At 42.2% G+C, this 20,182-nt stretch overlaps 1 protein-coding gene across 3 annotated transcripts in view; it reads left to right on the top strand.

Annotated features, from left to right (window-relative positions):
• The window catches only part of DENND4A (DENN domain containing 4A), a 598,128-nt gene that overhangs the window by 536,600 nt on the left and 41,346 nt on the right, over positions 1-20,182 (top strand). For all 3 annotated transcript variants that reach the window (XM_086957985.1, XM_086957984.1, XM_086957983.1), the window contains 4 exons: positions 7,259-7,408; positions 10,934-11,147; positions 12,211-12,465; positions 17,199-17,316. In XM_086957985.1, coding sequence (XP_086814111.1) covers positions 7,259-7,408; positions 10,934-11,147; positions 12,211-12,465; positions 17,199-17,316 — 737 coding nt within the window. The remainder of the gene's footprint in view (positions 1-7,258; positions 7,409-10,933; positions 11,148-12,210; positions 12,466-17,198; positions 17,317-20,182) is intronic.

The raw sequence follows: 20,182 nt of genomic DNA, 5'->3' as shown, positions 1-20,182 counted from the left end.
AATGTTTTACTTCAGCTTCATAGAATGTTCTACACCTGTCTAAGGAAATGTTTTTATTCCTGCCCAATGAAATGTTTCTGCCTGCCTAGTGAAGTACTGAAACGTTTATTCTGACTCACTAACCTGAGGATTGAAATGCCTACAGTTCTATAATGGAAATGTTCCTTACATAATGAAATGGTTATTCCCAATGAAATGTTTTACTCCTGCTTCAGGGAATGTGTTACCCCCGCCTAATGAAGTGGCTCCTGAATGCCTCTAGATACTCCATTGAGGCATTTACCCCTCTAATGAAATGAATAATGCTGAGTCACGAAACGTTTAAGTGCCTAATGAAATGGTTATTGAAACATGTCGATTGATGATTGAATTGCTTCCTGTACTCTCCTGGAGAACTACCATAATGAGTTACTACTAATGGAATGCTTTACTCTCCCCTAATGAAGTGTTTGGTTTTACCCTAATGACATGTTGCCTCCTGCAGAATGCAAGGTTGAGGAAATGTCCACAAGTAATTCTTGAATTGCTCCTTTAATGCAATGGTTATTGAGACATGTTGCCTGAATTCTAAAAGATTAGGACTGCATGAGTTTACCTGATGAAATGCTTACCCTGGTTTACTGAGGAAATGTCGCCTGTGTTCTAAGGGGATGAGGATATTAATGTCTTCACAATGAGATGTTGCCAATGAATTAATTACCTGTGCTTATTCGGAAATGTTACTCTTGCTGAAGGAAATGTTCATCTCTGCCTAATGAGATTAATGAACTGATCACTCTGCTCTTTTGAGGAAATATGGTCCCTTGAGTTAATGCTACAGTGATTCATTGCCTACATTGAATGATTTTCCACTCCTGAACCCTGATCTAGATAAAAGCTATTTGATTTTTACTCAAACTCCCTGGAGTGGCGTCAGTCATTGCGTGCGTTTTATCGTCTCAGTGGATACGTGTGCTGTTTGGTCACTTAACACCTAAGCTTTCGGGTGCCTACCTGCTCGTGCCAGGCTACCCCCCCGAGGAACTGGTGACCCCAGTTCCTACAAACATCAATTCAGTCTTTTCTGAATTCAACTTGAGGCAATGCCTGTCCATCCAGGTGCAGATTTCTTTAATGCAGCTGTGAACCTAAGCACCCGTATTATTGACCTTATTTGCGGCGGAGACCACAATGTGTGTGTCAGCTGCGCAAGAGGTGAGTGAAAGATAGAAAGATTGAATCAATGGAGTAAGTTCTGCCACATAAAGATTGAATAATGAGGGGCTGAGCGAGAACCCCTGCAGCACTCCACACAGAAGTGAGGTATTTGATCTGAACTTATCTGGCGTCACAGTATTTTCCCTTTTAGTTAGAAATGATCTTAATAGATCTAAGGCTGCTACTTCAATACCCATGGTCTCAAGACGAAGACAAAGTGTTGAGTGATCCACCATATCAAAGGCAGTGGATAGGTACAACAGTATCAGAGCTGCATTTCCTCCATCATCAAGAGTATTTTTGAGTTTGTCTGTAGCATTGTTCAGTGCGGTCTCAGTGCTATGCTCTGATCTAAAGCCAAATTGAGTTGGATCTAGCACACTATGTTCCTTCATGAATTGTGAGAGTTGGGAATTCATGATATTTTTAATGAGTTTAGCCGGGAAAGGGAGTCTAGAGATAGGTCGATAATTAAATGAAGTGTTCAGCTTGTTATCTTTATAGCTAGTGTCAGGAAACATTAGACTGTAACCCCACCGGAAGCTCGTGCATTCAAGGTGAAGGAGCTGCTACACTCCACCTAATCGCCGAGTACTTCTGAGGAAGCAGCAGGAAGAAAGCAGGTGAGAGTATATAAAATGTAGAAATTACCTAAAGTAATGATGGTTTAAAATTAATAAAAGAGGTTAAAAATACTTAAAAGATTAAAAAACCAATTAACGGCGCATTTCCGAGACTTGGATGAGCGGAGTAAGAAAGCTAAAAATGTGTGTGACAGCTCCTAATCAGGTGTCCTTGGGGTCCAGACACATCTCTAAGAAGGTCTGCAGCAGAGAACCCACAGGCCATCCAGGACCGCGAGGCAAAACTCTATATTGGCAAACATAAGAAGTACCCCTCGGCGGGACCGGTCAAAGTTGAGGTCCATGTTGAAAGGCAGGGTCCCGGCCCGTTTTTGCTCTAGAAGTCAGCAAAGCTGTTCCAGCGGGACGATCTTCGTCGTGATCTGAATCATTTATTCAGTCCATAAAGAAGCATAAAAAAATTGAATAGTGACTCGGCTCCGCCTCTCCATTTTCATTCACCTGCGAATGCACTGTAGCAGTACCCTTGCTTTATATCTTGCTAAAGGTCTCTGAAGACTTCGGAGCTGATCCGGCAACTAGTTCAGGCACAATCCGAGTTACTTGGGCCGTCCTTCGCTCAAGGCCATGCTCTAACTCTTTGGATCTTTGCTGGCTGTCTGTGGCATGCATTTGGACCCAAAGGATCCAAAAGATGGCCCCTCTAGAGTACTGTTGGTGGGACCCTCAGAGCCCATCATGATTCCTCTGGCTCCTTTTCCTGTGCCAGGCCACACAAACCTGGCCTGGCAGTTCAGGCTGGACTGATCCCATGGGTAGCAAGGTCAAGACTGATTTGCATATGGCTGGGATGGCATGGTGAGCAAAGAAATACAATGGATTTAACTCAGATCTGTGACCGAGGGTAAATGTTTGACAATGTTCAGCATTCTGTCCAATATCTTTTTGTGTTGCTGTAGTCACCCTAAGTGGGAAAGGTATTTCCAGACATGGATCCGGTGCTCATTATGCCACTGAATTCAAGTTAGCCTGGCTGATGAGGAGTAATATCCCAAAACCGGTCCCAGGATGCTTATTTTCCGGTCTGGGAAGCCCCTGGCCTAGCAGTTCGAGGTTAATTATTCCTCAGAGGAGCAGGGTCAAGATCCAGTTTACATATGCCAGTGTCCAAACTAGGGTGGCATGGTGATCAAAAGAACGATGACTTTAACCCAGATCTGTGACAGGGGGTGTATATGTGACAATGTTTAGCGTTCCGTCCATTATCTTTTTGTGTTGCTATACTTCTTTGAAAAAGTCATGTCATCCCATAACCTTGATATTTCCTGCTTACTATTCATAAAAAGCCAGTAACTTTATAAATACAGTTTTAATGTTAAAAATTAATTAGCCATCTGTAAATAAAAGTTCTTTGACTATGAAGTAAGAATTCTAGCAGCTGCAAATTCCCCCTGCGAAATCTTTTGCATTGCTACGGGCCCACTTACTATCCCCTCTTCCCTTACTGTAGCGGAAGATACTTTGGCGCGATGTAATGCTATAGCAGAGTTCTTCTCCAGTAAAATCCAAACCATTTATTCTTCCTTCCCTCAAACAACATCTCAATTACATATTGGGGAGCAGGAAAACTTGGATAAAGGGAGAGTTGGCCTAATTGAGGAAATCCCTCCACTTAACCGTCCATGTTGCTAAACATCATGAGTAAATTGAAATCCGGCTCCCCCACTGACCCTGCCCCTCCTAACATCTTAAATTTGGCCTCTAAAACTCTTTCTCCAGTAATTCTTGACCTGATCAATGCCTCTCCTTCCTCAGGGACGGTCCCCCCACTGTGGAAACGGGCTATGGTTAAGGCCTTACTGAAAAAAACAACTCTGGACTCATTAGTCTGAAGCAATTACCGTCCCATCTCCCTGCTGCCAGTTATCAGCAAGATCGCTGAGAAATATGTGAACTCAGTATTGCCCGCCTTCTTGGAGAGTAATAACCATCTCCATTCTTCTCAGATGGGTTTCAGACCCCAACAGGGCACCGAGACGGCTCTCCTGGGGGTAGTGGAAGAGTCTAGGAAAATCCTAGACGTTGGAGGCTGCACGGCCATCATTCTTTTAGATTTAAGCACAGCCTTTGATTCGGTCAACCAGAGACTGTTGATAAAAAGGCTAAGGGAGGTGGGAATTGCTGGCTGCAGTAATTTCTAGAAGACAGATCCTTCGAAGTTTTTGAAGAAGGCATATCCTCAAAGCCCACACCTCTTAACTGTGGGGTCCCCCAGGGGTCTTCCCTGAGCCCCACACTTTTTAATGTTTATTTGAGGCCTCTAGAAGAGGTGGTGGTACCTTTTGGGATCCAGATCATCACATATGCTGATGACATCCAGTTGCTTGTTTCTTTCAAGCAACAGGATCCTTCCAGCTCTGGTCTCGCCCTCTGTCTGGACAAAGTATCAAGGTGATGGAAGATTCGTAATTGAAACTCAATGGATAAAAAACTGAACTAATGCTCCTAGGGAATAAAGAAAAGACAAATCTTGGGCTACTCTGGCCTAGCTCTTTTGGTCCTGCCCCCTCCCCTAAAGACAGAATCAAAGGTTTGGGTGTTTGGCTCGACCGGAACTTTGATTTTAAAGAGCATGGGCAAAAAGTAGCTGCGAGTTGTTTTGGGATTCTACGAATGGTCCATAAAGTGCTCCCACTACCTCCCTTTTCAAGCAAGAAGAATCCTATCCCAGGCTCTTATCCTGTCCCGTCTTCACTATGCTAATGCACTTTATCTTGGAGCCCCTTGCTCTTCGATACGAAAGGTACAATTTGTTCAAAACTGCGCGGCGCGTATGATCATAAATATCCCAAAGCGCTCTTCAGCTAAACCAGCTCTGGCATTTCTACATTGGCTTCCCATCTGTGTGCGCATTCAGTTTAAGGCATTAGGCATAGCCCAAAGGGCACTTGCATGCAAAGGATCCTTGGCTGTTTAGTCTCTTATCCATCTGTACCGCCAAAACAGAGCCCTAAGGTCGGAAACTAAATATTTACTGTCAACACTAAGAATAAAGAGAGCACAAAGTGTTGGCCGCCTTTTTCCCCATAATGTGAATAAAAAATGAAACAGTCTGCCTTTGCCGATCCGTGCCCAACCTAACTACCTGATATTCCGGAGACAGATCAAAACACTACTTTTCCCTAAATGATCGGCTCACAGCTCAGTGTGTAAGCAGGCAATAGCACGGGGATGCCTATCGGTAACCAGGTGCTTTAGAAATCTTGTTTCATTCATTCATTCGGTGACAGCATCTTTTATGTGGTCACCATGACAAAGGAAGGTGGAAGAAAACATGCTTGCTGACATAACCAAAAACATCATGTGTAATGTGTTGAAAAAGCATGTATTAATATATGCACATGATGCCCATGATGATTTCTCCAACGATTTCCAGTCTGGTGTTGGGCAATAGTAAAAAAAACAAAAAAAAAACATGTCAATCAATAAAAGAGGCCCACCTAAGATGGATATCTACAACAATAAGTCATGAACTTCAGTTTACTCGTAATCTGGAGTCTTACCTTGATAGTAATTGTAGAAAATTACCATCTTTTGCGTGGTGTACCCCCAGATTTTTGCCCTATCTGTTTTTCCTGACTATAAAACTCTGTGCACTTTAGCCCTCTGACCTGTAGTAAAAGTGCCTCTGCTCCTCCTTTCAACGTGACAAAATTGGCATATTGAACTTACCTATAAGTCCCTGTAATGCATTGTGCCATCCACTACAGTGACAGTGTAAAACATGGCTTCAGATCTACCCGGGAACGTAAAAACATTTTGGCTCCATAAATCGCCAGAGGACTGAGACAAGCCTGCCATGCCGATTCGAGTGGGGTGTGTTGCTGCTGGACTAGATATTCCAGATTTTTCTCCTGAGCTTTCCCCAGCAAAATATCCAATTCAATTGAACCGTATGGAGAATGTATCCGATCTCATGGAGCCACTTCAGCTGCCTACAGTCTGTAGCCTTTCCCTGCTGGTAGAATCCAAGCTCCAAAAAAGTGACTAAGTGTGAACGAAGAAATTCTGATCAGACGAAGGTGCTTCCCATCAAAATTGACTTCACAGGGACTTCGTCTGACAGCTGTCTGACCTCAGGGACCCCTCTTCGGCCATGACTGGGCATAATCTACTTTCTGTACCTGACCTGAGCTCCATCGCAGTCTGACTCAAATCACATGCTCATCCCGGCCTACTGTGACCAGTTGACCGTGGTTGGTACGTAATGTTTTAGGCGCTATTTTTTTATTTTGATCTTTAAACATCATATCTCCAGTTGCACTTATTCGATTTTTGTGGTTTTGGTGTCATTTACTTTGTTAAAATGTACTCTATTTTTCTAAATTGGTTTGAATTTTTTATTTTGTTTTGACTTTATTGTTCAGGTACTACATAAGTACTTCATACATTGCCTTTAAGTTAATCCTGTCTTCTTTATACATTAGCAGCTACTAGGATCTTGAACTAACCTTAATATAGTGACTTTAGTGGCTCACCCGGCAGGATTGTGTTTTTTGCTTCTGGTGGGTCATCGCCGCCCCTAACCGATATCCGTACAGTAATTAGCCCACTATCCGCAGACAGTCCTGCTTGACGTACCCTCCTTTGTCTGGGCCCTTACGTTAGACAGTGAGAAAGCAGATGTGTTGTGGGAAGCCAGTGGGAGAGAGGGGCAAGCAGTTGCTTGTGTGACACACATTCACCTAGAGCTCCCACATATGTTTTTGTAACTTTGGTGAAATGTTGTAAGTTCCTCGCCTGTGGCATCCCTAGAGAAGGGGAAAAGGTATTTTCTAAAGTTTTGGGAAACTCAATATTTTGTGCAGCTATTAAATGCCTGCGCAACCATAACTTATGGGAAAGTGGCAATTGTATAAGCCTGAAATGCTACAAAAACATAGCAAAGACATGAGGGAGGAAGATACTTTTTCTCTTTCTTCATTGCACATAAGGAATTTGTAGCTAAATTGTGGAAATAGAGGGTTTCCCTTTCTGACATTCTTTGAACCTAGATCTTAGATTGAAAGTTCTTGTGCTGCGTGGTTAGGGGGTACATAAAGTTGGAATGCATGGTGCATAGCGATCCCCAAAATTCATTGGGGGGAACTTCAAGGAAATAGTAGTACAGCTGAGGTCAGATGCTTCCCTGATTGGTGGAACCTTCACACAGTATTCACTGGGACTGAGCAAAGATTTTTTTTTTTTAAAGGACAAACCTTTTATTCCAATTATTGGCGTCAAGTAGTTTAATTCATATATATAACAGAGGCCCAAAATGAGAAATGTGCAGTGCCTGTAGAAGTAATGTGGTTAACTATTTAAGACTACTTAAAGTTTGCAAGGAATACAAGACGCTTCTGGAGCTGCTGTTTTGCTGGTATGTTTGGCGTCATGAAATCTGCACTTGTATTTTAACATATAATTGTTGCTCATAGGTACTTTCTGAAGCCTAGCCCCTCTACAGAAAATATGCAGATCCTGGCATCTTCTTCCTGTCATGTAGGAAAGTCAGACGTGGCCTCTGTACCTTCTTCTGAATTCACCACCTCTATTAACATCCCTCAAGACAATTTACGATCAAACAGGTAAGTGCATAGAACAGTCCACAATCACGGATACAATGGTCATGTTATATGAGCAGTAAAATGTTAGTGTTAAAGGTTTTGCTATTTACTAATCTACTATTGAAAAATAAACTTAACAAAAGATAAAAGAAATACAACCCAAACACCCACTTATAATGACCCCCTTTAGTTAAATAACGTCTGCTCATAAGTGAAAATGAAAAGAAAAACTACAAATTGGCAAAAGTGAAGCAAACATAAAATTGTTAGCAAAGTAGGGATTTTGCATCTCATAGACAGTCAAAAAGGCACACTGAATGTGCCTTCTGGCCATTAGTATATGTAGTCTAAAGTATAGCTTTCAGCTTGTGAAATATACTCCAACTTAGTGCTGGGGTGTGAAACCTCTTTTTGAAATGGAAGTGTTACAGATTATGGTTATACTCGGCCCTCCTCAGCACTTCTCATACCTAACCATAATAGTTCCTTGCATCTTCTGCATACCGGTCTCAGTTCTTGTTCTCCACTGACAGATGTGGGCCCAGACATGCTTTGCAGTGTATTGTCTGCTTTTTCGACAAAGTGTAATTGAATCCACATGCATTTGGATGTTTATTGTTTCACAAATGTACGACTCTGTTTCAAACTGCACACAGCATGAAACACTGTGTAGGTAACCTCCACAATACCCATTTCAACCTGTCAGAGGCAGCCATCTAGCTAGGTCATGTCTGTTTTGAACTGATATTGCCCCTCCGGCCCGGTGGGCCACCTGTTCACAGATGTGTGACACTTGTTCACAGATGTGTGACAAACACTGCAGGGAGACCTAACTTCATTAAAGGGTATTCAGAGGACTGCAGTTATCAAAGGCCATCTGTACTACCTAAAAAGCCTTACTTCAGATTCCAGGACCAAACTATCTTCATTTCACCGAATATCTGTCTGTCCTTTGTAGTTAAGAATAGTTCCTGAGGGAGAAACAGGCCAGTAGTACTAAGTAACCTGAAATCTACTGTTTCTAGACTACTTGGTTACTGCAGGTCCATTCCGTACAGTTGTCAAGAGGCATAATTACCTGGTCTTTGTCTCCTTCAGAGAGCAGCATGGAAAGGAAGTTGGTCCTTAAAACTCAGATTCAAAGTTACTGAAATTCTGCAAGACCATTTCCTTTTGAAACATACAATGCTCACAAGGTATGCTGCAAAATACTTTATGTACTGGCAGCATACCTGGGTTGGAACAAGATAGGTCAGGAGCCTTAGTGATATAATTGGATATTAAGGTCCTCTAAACCAGAGCAGATCTTCCCCTACCGGTCTGTATTTTCGCCAGCCAGCCCAGGTTAACATAGTGCCCTACTCAGAAGTTGTTTTTAGTTAATGCATTACAGATACCACCTAAGTCATACATTGTCCTTCTCCAGGAAGTGTTAAATCCATTGGTAAAAGCATTGCCAGATTTTCATTGTGATACAAGAACTCTGCTTGCTAATTTCAGCAGATCCGTAGCCTTCTTAATGCTCGCTGATTCTGATATGTGGCTGAGGGTACGTGATCCCATCACCATTCTCCTCCTAATGAGCTCAAAGCACCGAAATATACCAGTGAACTCTTGTTCTGTTTGAACAGTATTGGTAAACTGGGAAATTTAAGCTCCTGATAAGATGCATCTTTCAGTGTCCCACTCACTACTGACAGGTTAGAGATTCACAGGCTATCATCAGACGAGGGTATTCGGTTGCACACCAACCTTCTGGAGTTGCAGTTTCTTTTCCAAACACCTAAACTCTTGCTCCCAGCTATGCAACGTGAAGTAGATTGCCATGTTCTACATAACTGAAAAAACTGATACTCCTTTCTTCCTACCACCTGCTAGCCAAGAGGATTTAGGTTTGGATTCTGGATTACCGCAAAGTCTGTTGGAACTATGTCACTCTGTGGGAGTGAAAAAAGTTAAGCAGGAATATAAATAAAACTGCATCATGCCCCAATTGGCACAGCACAGCAGTGATCTCCCATTTTTTATCTTAATTTTGTTGAAGTCACTTCCTGCCTCCTCTCAGAGATCAGGCATTTTCAACCAGATAAATCTCCACGTCTTCAGTTTATCTCCTGAATTGGCTCGAGTCAGAGATCCGCACGTTTTACAAATGTTGTCCAAGCCTTATGTCCCTACTGATGATTCAGTAATTCATACTGAAATGAGCAGGTTCAATAGCTCCTTATTTTTGTGTTTGCCTTGTCTCGGACAGACCTGCTACACCTAGCGGAGAACTAGCTCCATGATTGTAAGATGCTATCTGTGAGGGCAAAGGAAACGTCAGAAGTTAATTGTTGATGTTAAGGAGCTTATATGCTCCCTGAAAGCTGACCAATACAAGTACTGTCGGCCTTTACAAGCAAGGATACAACTTTGTTAATTAGCACATAATAATATGGCTTTAAGTGTGCTACTAGGCACTGGATAAGAATTTACCTATCTAATTTATTTATGTAGTTGATAATGACCTGTGCTCACACTCATCTCACAGGGATGGTTATACATGTTCATTCTTTTGAGCAATATGATCATTTAAGAGCACTCCTTGAGAGTCTTTTGCCTCATGAGGCAATAAAATACCAGAATGAGAAAGAGACCAGCACTGAAGTTCTTCCTCAGTTTGGTCGTTGTAGTCATCAACAGCAAACCTTTAAATCCTTTGCAAACTGTACATTTGTAAATGTGTATCTTCTTCAGAAAAACTTAATACCAAGTAACTGCTTGTTCTACTAGGGTGATCAGTGAGTTTCATGCCATCTTGACTACTGATTCTTACTCGGTGTCTTCCATAGAGGTTAGGTGACATTTCTCACACACCCTTTAATCATTGCAAATGTTCTGTCTCCTTCAATTATATCAGGCATTCTTGTTATTATGAGTTTATAATTTCATAGTGTATTACATATTGGATATATACCTAACCCAAATCAATGTCACTGAATTATTTGGTCACAGATAAATTAAAGGCTCCGATGGATTGCAGGCTATATGCATATCCGATTAACAACCACTTAATTCAGAGGGATTTCTTACCAGTGTTTTTCAGAGTCAATGCTCTATTTACCATTGTTTGCCCTTTGTTTCCTGTGTTAATCATATGCAATTTTAAACTTCCAAAATTGTTTCCACTTGTCGGCAGACACCAAACATAACACTAAGAAACTGCCTTCCTTGTTAGGGCATATCAATAGTTGAAAGCTCCTGTTTGCTAATTGTGTTTTTTTTGCTTCCTATCAGTGTGTGAGGTTTTGGTGTCCTCAATAACCCACTCTTTCATATGTTTATTTGGCCCAAACACTTTCAGTTGCATTGATAAGAGTTGCATCTAATCAGGTTTGACATCTTGTTAGTGTTGATTTTTATTCATTATGTGTAATCCATTTTCTATTTACATCCTTTCTTGTACTTACTACGAGTACCATCACCCTATTTGTAAGCCCTCTTTAAACTTATGGATACAAAGTGGTGTGCATGTTAAAACTTCCCCATTGCTCCTTTTGTCAGGTTTGTAAAGCAGCAGAAAGAGTCTCCGGTCAGAAGCATTGAGATTCCGTCCGGACGAAGGAAAGAAGCCACCAACCTCCTTGAAGACTCAAGCCACCCAGTGGCCAGGAGCATCAGTGTGTTTGGACCACTTGAAGAGAATGTAAAAGGAAAGCGGAAGCTGACCCAGATCATTTCCACTGGCAGCCTCCCCACCAGCCTGCAGGAAACTGGGGTTTGTTCCTCCATCCATATTTTCTGTGTCCCTGTTTTCTGTTTCTATGCAGCATCAATAGAAAACTGAAGAAAAGGTTCATGGATAAGAAGGATAACTGGGCCACCATTATTAGAGCTAAGGTTAAAAGCCATGAGAACTAAACCCTTTAGTGTCCAACCTCCACTCCCTTAGAACAAATAACCAATGAGCTCTTAAATGTTGGCCTTAATACTATTTTATTCCCTAATTTCAAGGCAGGAACAACCCCATTTGTCAGAGGCAGTAGCTTTCACCAATTAGAGCATGCATCTTGCAACCTTAATTAAATCTTTTGTTTTCATACAAATGTTTGTAATATTACATAGGATTTGGAAGCACAATACCAGCTATCCCTGATCAGCTTTCCATGATCTTGTTTCTTATGATGGGACTTCAGAAGGCTCTGCCAATGGATATCTATGATATGGTGTCCCATCCGTCTTACAGCCACCTTTTCAATGCGATGGAAGGCCCTCCCTAAATAGAGTGGACCTTCCATCACATAATTATTGTGCCTGGGGCCTTCATTTGAGACATGTGGTACTGAGCAGGAAAGATCTTCCATGGCTCACGTCAAGTCTTTAATGGCTCAGGTCTTTAATGACTGTGCTTCCCGCAATGCTGGCAGAAGCACTTTTGCCAAAATTATGTTCCACTTCACAGTAGGTATCTTTTGTTATAGTTGGTGTTCCTCTACCACAAACTAGCTGTCTAAATGACCCCTCTGACTTAAACATGAGAGATGTCACACATGTTAAGTAACAGCAGCTAGATACATCAATAACCAAAAAGGTAAACTTATTCCTATACCAATCTCTGTGCCCAGAAACATGTCACTTGTAGAAATGAATCTTTGTCCAGCACCAGCAGAATTATACATTCTAGATAAAAGTTTTGGCCCGAGGCAATATAAATCAGGGCCTGTGAAAACAAAAAACATATTACTCCTATGATGGGGAGACTGTGCTTATGGGATGTTCTCAGCATGTAAGCTGCATTTTCATAATGTCTCGGTTTTAATAATGATTTTTTTTCGTCCTAGGATCCTTTGAGCTTGGAGTGGAGGTTGTCGAAACCAGAGCCTATCACTGTTCCTTACCTGAGTCCACTTGTGGTGTGGAAAGAGCTGGAGAGCCTTCTAGAAAATGAGGGTGATCTGGCTATCACCGTGGCAGGGTTTGTGGATCATCATCCCATCGTGTTCTGGAATCTGGTCTGGTATTTCAGACGCTTGGAATTGCCCAGTAACCTGCCTGGACTGATACTTTCCTCTGAGCACTGCAACCGGAACTCAAAGGTATTTCCGGGAGACATTGTGCAAAGGAGGAGATTAAGAAACTGTAATGTTTGGAACAAATGATGGTACTGTCAGCTAGAGACTTACTTCAAGCTCAGCTGTTCAATTTGTTCTTGTGATGCTATGCATGCAAAGACATAAGTTGGCTTGAAGCCATTAACCAAAAGAAATATGATTCTGATTTCATTGATTGCTGTTTTTTATGTTGAACAACCTTAAAACACTGGGAGAGAAGTGAGCTTGGAGGAGATAAGCCCCAGGAATGTAAATGCTGAGGTGTGCTCTGCAATGTCTGGTGTCCTTGAGTCAAAGGTCACTAAAAACAACTGTTCAGAGTACCCCTAACTGATTCCCTTTCAAACAAGGTTCTGGATTGAAGTGCTCTTTGTAGTCGCTCATAGTTTACATGTTCCCCAAGCATAATACTACTTGATCTCCAAATGGTGTGAAATTATGCAGTCTGTGATAATGCAGTTACCTACAAATCTGATGATATCTAATAGAGACATCTAGCTGCAAATTCCTTTCCTTAGATATTCCCCAGGGCCAAGACTGGATCCGTACATTTTCAAGCAGTACCTCTGTGCGCTGATAAGTGGCGTTGATCGGTTTGACGTCCCCACCAGATAGGACGTGCGGGATGCTATATAGGCTCCACCCCAGCGCACTGACATTAGTTCTTTTCTTGCCACACCATCAGCGCATATCCAGCGAGTGCTACCTCAGTCCATTTCTGGACTATTTTTCAACTGTTTCTCTGCCCTTTTTGAGATTTTCGCTCCCAGTGTACGTAGGGATGTCCCCTAAAAAACCTGTGGGGTTTAACCCTGTAGTTCCTATGACATACCTCTACTCAGTTTGTTTCTGATGCCTGGAGCAGGCCACAACTCAAGGCCTGTCCTGACTGCCACACCATGAATCCAAAGGTGCTTTGGCAGCATTCCCTGAAGCTCCTGGTTGCCCAGCACCAGTTGAATCTCTGAAGCTCTAGGTTCCAGATGCTCAGAAAGTCCTGGCCCGTTCGCGGAGCCGTTCAGGTGTTCGTCATCGTGCTCAAATCTAAGAAGTTGAAGCGCACTTCGATTTCCTCGCTCTAGTCCAAGTCTTAAGACGAGGCTGGGTCTGCTCAGCACTTACCAAAATTTCCAAGAGCCGAAGTGACCCCCACCCAAATTAAGAATTTTAGGAGGCTATGCACCTTATATTTGTGTGGGTCGACCCTTGAGTTTCTTCGGGACCCACGGGTTTGGCAAAAAGGACTGGCGTTCATCAAGTTTGTTTCTCCAAAGAAGAGCTTTTTTCCATACATGGAGTTTGCTTACATGCTGCCTCTTCAAAACCCATTAGTCATTTACGACTTTAGTAAAGTGTGCTATAATGGGCAAATTTTTCAAAAAACTGTTAGTGACCATATTATTTTAATTGCCTACTCCTCTGTGCCCCATGGTTCAGTGACCCCCCCCCCCCTCCGCGTCCTTCCCTCCCCCCCGCCACCTCCACTCCCCCCTTGGCTCTTCCTGCTGCTTTACCTCTCGTTTTTTTGGAGGAACAGATGCCCCTAAGCCTGATAATGGATAAGAAGTCTGGCAAAAATAGGGTGACCAGAATTGTAAAGCCAAAAACTGGCACAGTTCACAAAAAAGGACTAACATTTTACTTCAATCGAGCTCACAGAATAGCAGCGTTTATCACCATAGAATTGCATAAAAGGCAGTAATAACATAAATGAATGGCAATTTTTTAAACCCAGTTTCATGCCTGTTAAATAAATTGCTTTCTTATAACAGCTGCCAACTATCCCTGCTTTGGAAAACATAAAAAGGCACCTCCAACCGACCCTCTCTAAAAACGGGGACTAGGGCTAAATGTCCCAAAATCTGCCAGGACAGCTGGTGAATTGCCTTTTCTTATTTGTATGCAACATTCAATAACTCAGGCATTTGGGCCCACTTGCTGTGCTTAAATAGACTGCAGTATTTACAGATGCTTGGCCTATGTTTAATTGTTCTAGAAAATAAGTCATTAACCATCGAAGCACATGGTGGACATTTATTACAGTATGTTTTTCCTGCTGTATGCTGTGGTGCAGAATTTGGGTTTCTACAGATGCTGTGAATTTGCAGGTGGAGAAAAATACATTTTGTTGAAAACCCCTGGGTATATCCCAACTTTTTCAGAGTTTCTCAATCCGGAAGGAGTTAGGTTTACGAAACTTAGCAGATCGCATCAAAAGTGCTCCATTATTATTGTGGATATCGATCCTGATGAACCAAGCTTGTGAGTTAAATCTGAAGGTTAGTTATCCATGATTGCAGGAGTTTACATGGATTGTTTTGAAAATCCTTAGTCTAAATAGGTTTAAAAAATCTCTGACTGGGAAAGACCAGATATTTTATCCACTAATGACTAGTTCATAAAGAGGACATAACTTGGGCTAAGGAGAGTTCTGCCCATTTTAATATCTTGAATAAAGAACAATGCAAAATAAGAAAATCTTCAGTAAAATCTCACTTAATTTTTAAAGCAATGCTGAGAATGTAACCATAGCTAATATTTCTTTTGAGTATCTGTGATCATTGAGTGTTGATAAAGTAGTGTATGGGGATTGTTCACTATGTTTTCCCAAAATGGTGGCTCTTTTTTGATCATACACATCCTTGTCCACATGACCACCTGTTGATTCAAACACCAATGCACTTTATGCCTTTTTGTAAACTTTGTTATTACTAAACAGAAACATACTGTTCCATTGCTAACACATGTGGATTTACATGGCGAGCCTTCTTGCGCTTACAACTATTATAGAGTCCATTAGTTTCCCTTTCAACTGTTTTTTGTTGTTAATTTGATATGTTAATATTTATTGTATGACATTTTCGAATTAGATGAACTGCTGTTTCATTGCCTTTATGAATTTAACAAATTGGAGTTTCATTGCTATGTTATTTTTGGTTTCAAATGGGATTTATGTTTTTTTATTAATCTAAATAAAATGACTGAGTACATAAATATGACCTGCACTCGTTGCAGGGAAAATATAGACTTTTAGAGTCAGTACAAGCAGTAGCCTTTGTAATTTTATGTGACTAAGTCGGTCTATCTGAAATGGAAGGTCCACCCGTTAACCTCTTTGTAACTCGGGAGAATCTCAGTGCCTGAGTTATGCTTTTTTGTTGGTATGTGGCTTTTACTGGTTTTGCACCATTCAACTGTTGAATGAAAACTTCCTGTGCTGTTTTTCCCTTCTCTTTCAAATGCCAAAGTATCATCACATTTGCTTTAGCGTAACTTGCAGAGTGAAGTTTGTACATCTTCGTTTGCCAGTCACATCTGCTTCGTGGCTCAAATCAAGTTAGCAGCAGTGCCCCACAAATCTCTTCCTCAGTACTTCAATAGTTGAGTTTTGTTCCAGGGCTGGGCTGGGCACCGCCTCTTACCTCTTCTTGCTCTATCTGTATTTCCATCCATTTATTCTCCTTCTCACTTACTCTCTCCACTTTCTCTGCTCGCTCTCTGATCCTTTCTCTCTACCTCCCTCTCTGTCTCTCTTAAAGCCTACTTGTGTTGGCTTCAGTTAATCTCATGGAGCTGGGGGAAGTGACAGATGCATCAGCAATGGTCCTGGGTTTTCAAAAGGGACGTCCAAGCGCTCCAGCCCACCAGGAAAATGGCCAGTGGAAGAAAAGGCGCATCCGTTTGTGCTTGGGTCCTCATTTTAACCCGAAGTCGTCTCAACATGTTTGAGAAAAATGTGACTTTATTCTAAGCTTTTAAAAAACTGCACCACTAGACAACGAGTGAACAGAAAGTGGTTAGATGTTTCTTATTGTGCTACACAGCACATCATTACTTCTGCATCCTGTTGAGTATACCAAAATATTTCTCCATTGGCTTCTTGAGCCTAAAGGAAGTGTTCTATAATACTTTTATAACTTAGTGTTCTTCCATGGGTGTCTAAAAGAACACTTGAGCTAAATTTGTTTCTTTTCAAAGTGAAGTTGTGACAAGGGATATATACCAAATGAAAGTTCCATATTGGGTAATAACTGATCCCCTTTGGGATTCAGATACTATCTTAGGCTGGATAAGTGTCATAAAAGCAACCAAGACTGCATAACATCATGTTTCATTCCTGCCTCTCCCCTATGTTTCTTTTACATTTCTCATACTACCACCAATGTCCCTTCTTCTGTTGTTTGATAGCACTGTGGATATGTTTCACAACAGCATATTTGCTGTACAAGTAACCAACATGACATAAATAGTATAAACAAGTTTACCTATAACAGACCGCTTCAGCAGATGCTAATAATTTAAGAGCATAGTCTCACTGAACTAATAGAGTAACAGGTAACTATGTTTTGTTTAGTACATTTTTTGGGGGGATATCTTTTTAATAAACATAAACAAGGACATTCGGCAGAACAGTATACAGTTACATGAAATCAAGTTACCTTGCAAATACTTTTGGGCATTACAGCTAGTAAGGACCCATTCGAACAGGTGATCTGGTTTCAGGGAGACAAAGACTCATCCTCAGAGGGGACCACAGGGGCTGCACATATATCTGCCCCGAAGGTATTCCACTTACACTATACAGCGAGCCATTCCCTAGGACACCCCTGTGCCACGTAGACCGTTTTCTCACGGAACATGTTATGCTACATTTGTATTTGCAAATGATGAGGATGAAATAGCTTTGGTATAATTCATTTATAAATGTCTCTTTCTAGATTCCCCGGGATTGTATGTCAGAGGATAGCAAGTATGTGCTTATTCAGATGCTCTGGGACAATCTGAAGCTGCATCGTGACCCTTGGCAGCCACTCTACATCCTCTGGAACACACAGCGTAAGGTCTTCTGTGTTTATTCAATTTATGGTTCTCCTGATAAAAAGGAACATTGAGAGAGAAAAATAGAATTTTGCATGCAAGTGAGACAATGCTCAAGGATGGAGTTACTAATTTTAGTTACATGCGTCTGCAACAAGATGAATTCTAATTTTCTATCTTGTCAAATGTGTGCAGGCTTCCCAAGGCCTTCAGTTGAACAATCCTCATTCTCCACGGTAGACCCAGGAAAGGACCATGCCACTTCTTAAACAATGGCGAATGGCCTGTTGATGTCTTGACAATACTAATCACCAAACAATAAACTACTAGTGGCAGAACGAAGCAGGGTTGGTAGCGAATACTACCCTGTTTCACACTGCCACTTATAAGCTTTACATATTCAGTCTGTTATAGTGACTGAAGTATTGATACATTTATTTCAACCTTCTCTAAAAGGGACAGAGGCTTCAGGTCATACAGAATAGGACAGCTCATCTAGTGATTGTCTCCAAATGAGAATAATTTAATTGAAACAGTGTTAAATGGTGATGTTGAATCCTAGGTAGAGTTATATTTAAGTTCTGATTGATATACTTCAAATAATATGTAGCCATTAATGTCTGCCCTTTAAAAAAATAAAGGTATGGTGGCTGTACCTCCAGAATATAGATGTCACTGAGTGGAGCACCATGCCTTCCACCTTGTTCAAGGTAACCGAGCACCGAACTGCAACAAGGGCAATTAAAACCATCTTCCTCTAAAAACGTTCAAGAACCATGTTACATCTTGAGCTTCTTTTGTGATCTGGTAAGGGAATTTATGTTAGAATGTTTCCTTAAGTTCCCAAATTGCTGCAGAGAAAGAAAACCGTGTGTTCCGGCTGGTTATCTCTCAGGGGATCTCAGTTGATAATCATGAACACTAAATCGTCCTACCCACATGCAGAGAGACTTTAGCAGTTCTTTCAAAGTCACATTTACTTTGCCTTACTTCGAAAAGGTCACAAGGCACATGGGACACAAATGTTACATTTTGCAGCCTTAGAACAGGCTATATTGCCAATTATATTGAAGTGCGTTAACATTTGGAACCCAAAAAAGCTTAAGACATTAAAGGTTACTAGAAAAGAGGAAAAAGTGACATTTTAAAAAACCTTCACAAACACTTTATACTTCTTTTTAGAGTAAGACAAGGAGTAAACATGGCAGTGTAGCTGTACAGGAGGCAGCTGGTGTCCCAGTATACCCTGCAGGTGGCAGTTTACTCAATTGTTTTTTCCGGCTCCTGCCGATAGGATTCTTGAGCAGAGCTCTGCCTTTTTAAGTTTGTTTTCTCTCAAAAGTTTTCATATGGTGCTATATAAATTGATTCACTTATGTGCTTTAAGGCTTAAAATATGTTTAGATGTTTCTGATGGATACATCTGCCAGTGGATTCCTCACCTTGTGAATATCCCCTTGCGTCAGCAACATCCGGAAATTCTTTTGTAGCTTTGCGCCGACGTGGGTGACGTTGTAGATGCACAGCATCGTGTGTGGCTTCGCTGACGTCACCGACTCCATAATAGGCCCACGTTGGCGTGATGACATCAGTTCCCTTTTTTCCGCGTCGTTGACGCTAACAGTTTTCGAGGGATCCTCTGTAGCGTTGATAGTAACTTTGTTACTATTGTGATTTTCTGCGTTCGTTCTAGTGTTCTGACTCCTGTCGTGATGCCGACCAAGAAGACTGGTTTTAAGCTGTGCGGCGAATGCAGGAAGATGATGTCCATCACTGACTCGCATGATGACTGTATATGGTGCCTGAGTTCGGATCACGACGTCCAAGGTTGTCATTCCTGTAGGAATATGAATCCGAAGGCCCTTCGAGAACGTGAGGCGAAGCTCCTGGTTGCAAAATTGAAAGGTAAAGAGGCCTAGAAGAGTTTGAGGTAGCGATCGAGGCGGTCGAGGTCGGCTTCAAAGTCTTAATCGGGACATGCTTCCAGATCTACGTAGAAGAAACATAAGAAGAGGAAGCATGGGTCAAGGCACCATTCAGTAAAGGAGTCGGATTCGAAAGCGAAGTCCCCTAGTATACGGCATCAGAAGGGTATGGTGTCTCCATCTCCGGCGCGGGATCCGGAAGGTGAGGCTTTGCCCTTTGGTTCGCTGGAGCATTCACCCAGGCTCAGGTGTTGAATCCTTCTCGGGCTCCTTCCCAGTCTCCAGTTTAGGAGGAGGAAGAGGTTCCTCAGGGCTCGACGACTCCAGCTCACCAGCCCGAGGAACAAGAAGAGTCGACTCCGGTGCAGCCTCCTAGAGAGCAGCCGGTTGGTTTGTATCCTCCTTTTCCGGGTCGAGGTAAAGACCCTTCGCAGTTCTTAAATGCCATGTATGGTGTTTCTGCGAGAGTCATGTACCCCTCTGGAGCACCGGCTGTCCCATGGGTCCGTTGGCGTACAATTTGGAAGTTCCCCAAGCTTATGCTCCAGCGCCGTTCATGCCGACACCGCCATGGCATTTCAAGTCATCAACGCCGCTTCCTGCGTCACCGGCTCCAGGCCGACCTCGAGATCTTCAACATGGTCTTCCAACTCGGAGTTCGACGCCGGCCCCGGCTCCTTCGGAGTCGATTCGGATCTGACGACGTCGCTTCGTAAGGAGAGGTCGAGGCGTGAAGCCCAGCGCCTTTTGGAGGAGCAGAGATATAGGGAAGCTAATTTTGAAGAGGGTGAGCTCCAAGAGTCGGAGGACTCTTTTGATGATTTAAGGGAGGCAAGTGGACTGGAACTGTCCCCTGATTGGGATTTAATATCGGTGTTGGATGCTCCTTCTAAAGATGTGGCCCCCTACCATGTGGTTATCAAGAAGGCAGCGGATCTGCTGAATTTGACTCTGCCCAC

Source organism: Lissotriton vulgaris, chromosome 2_1, assembly GCF_964263255.1.
Source record: "Lissotriton vulgaris chromosome 2_1, aLisVul1.2, whole genome shotgun sequence".
NCBI lineage: Eukaryota > Metazoa > Chordata > Amphibia > Caudata > Salamandridae > Lissotriton > Lissotriton vulgaris.
Note: the sequence above shows the minus strand (reverse complement) of the source record. Positions and strands in the feature narration are given on the sequence as shown.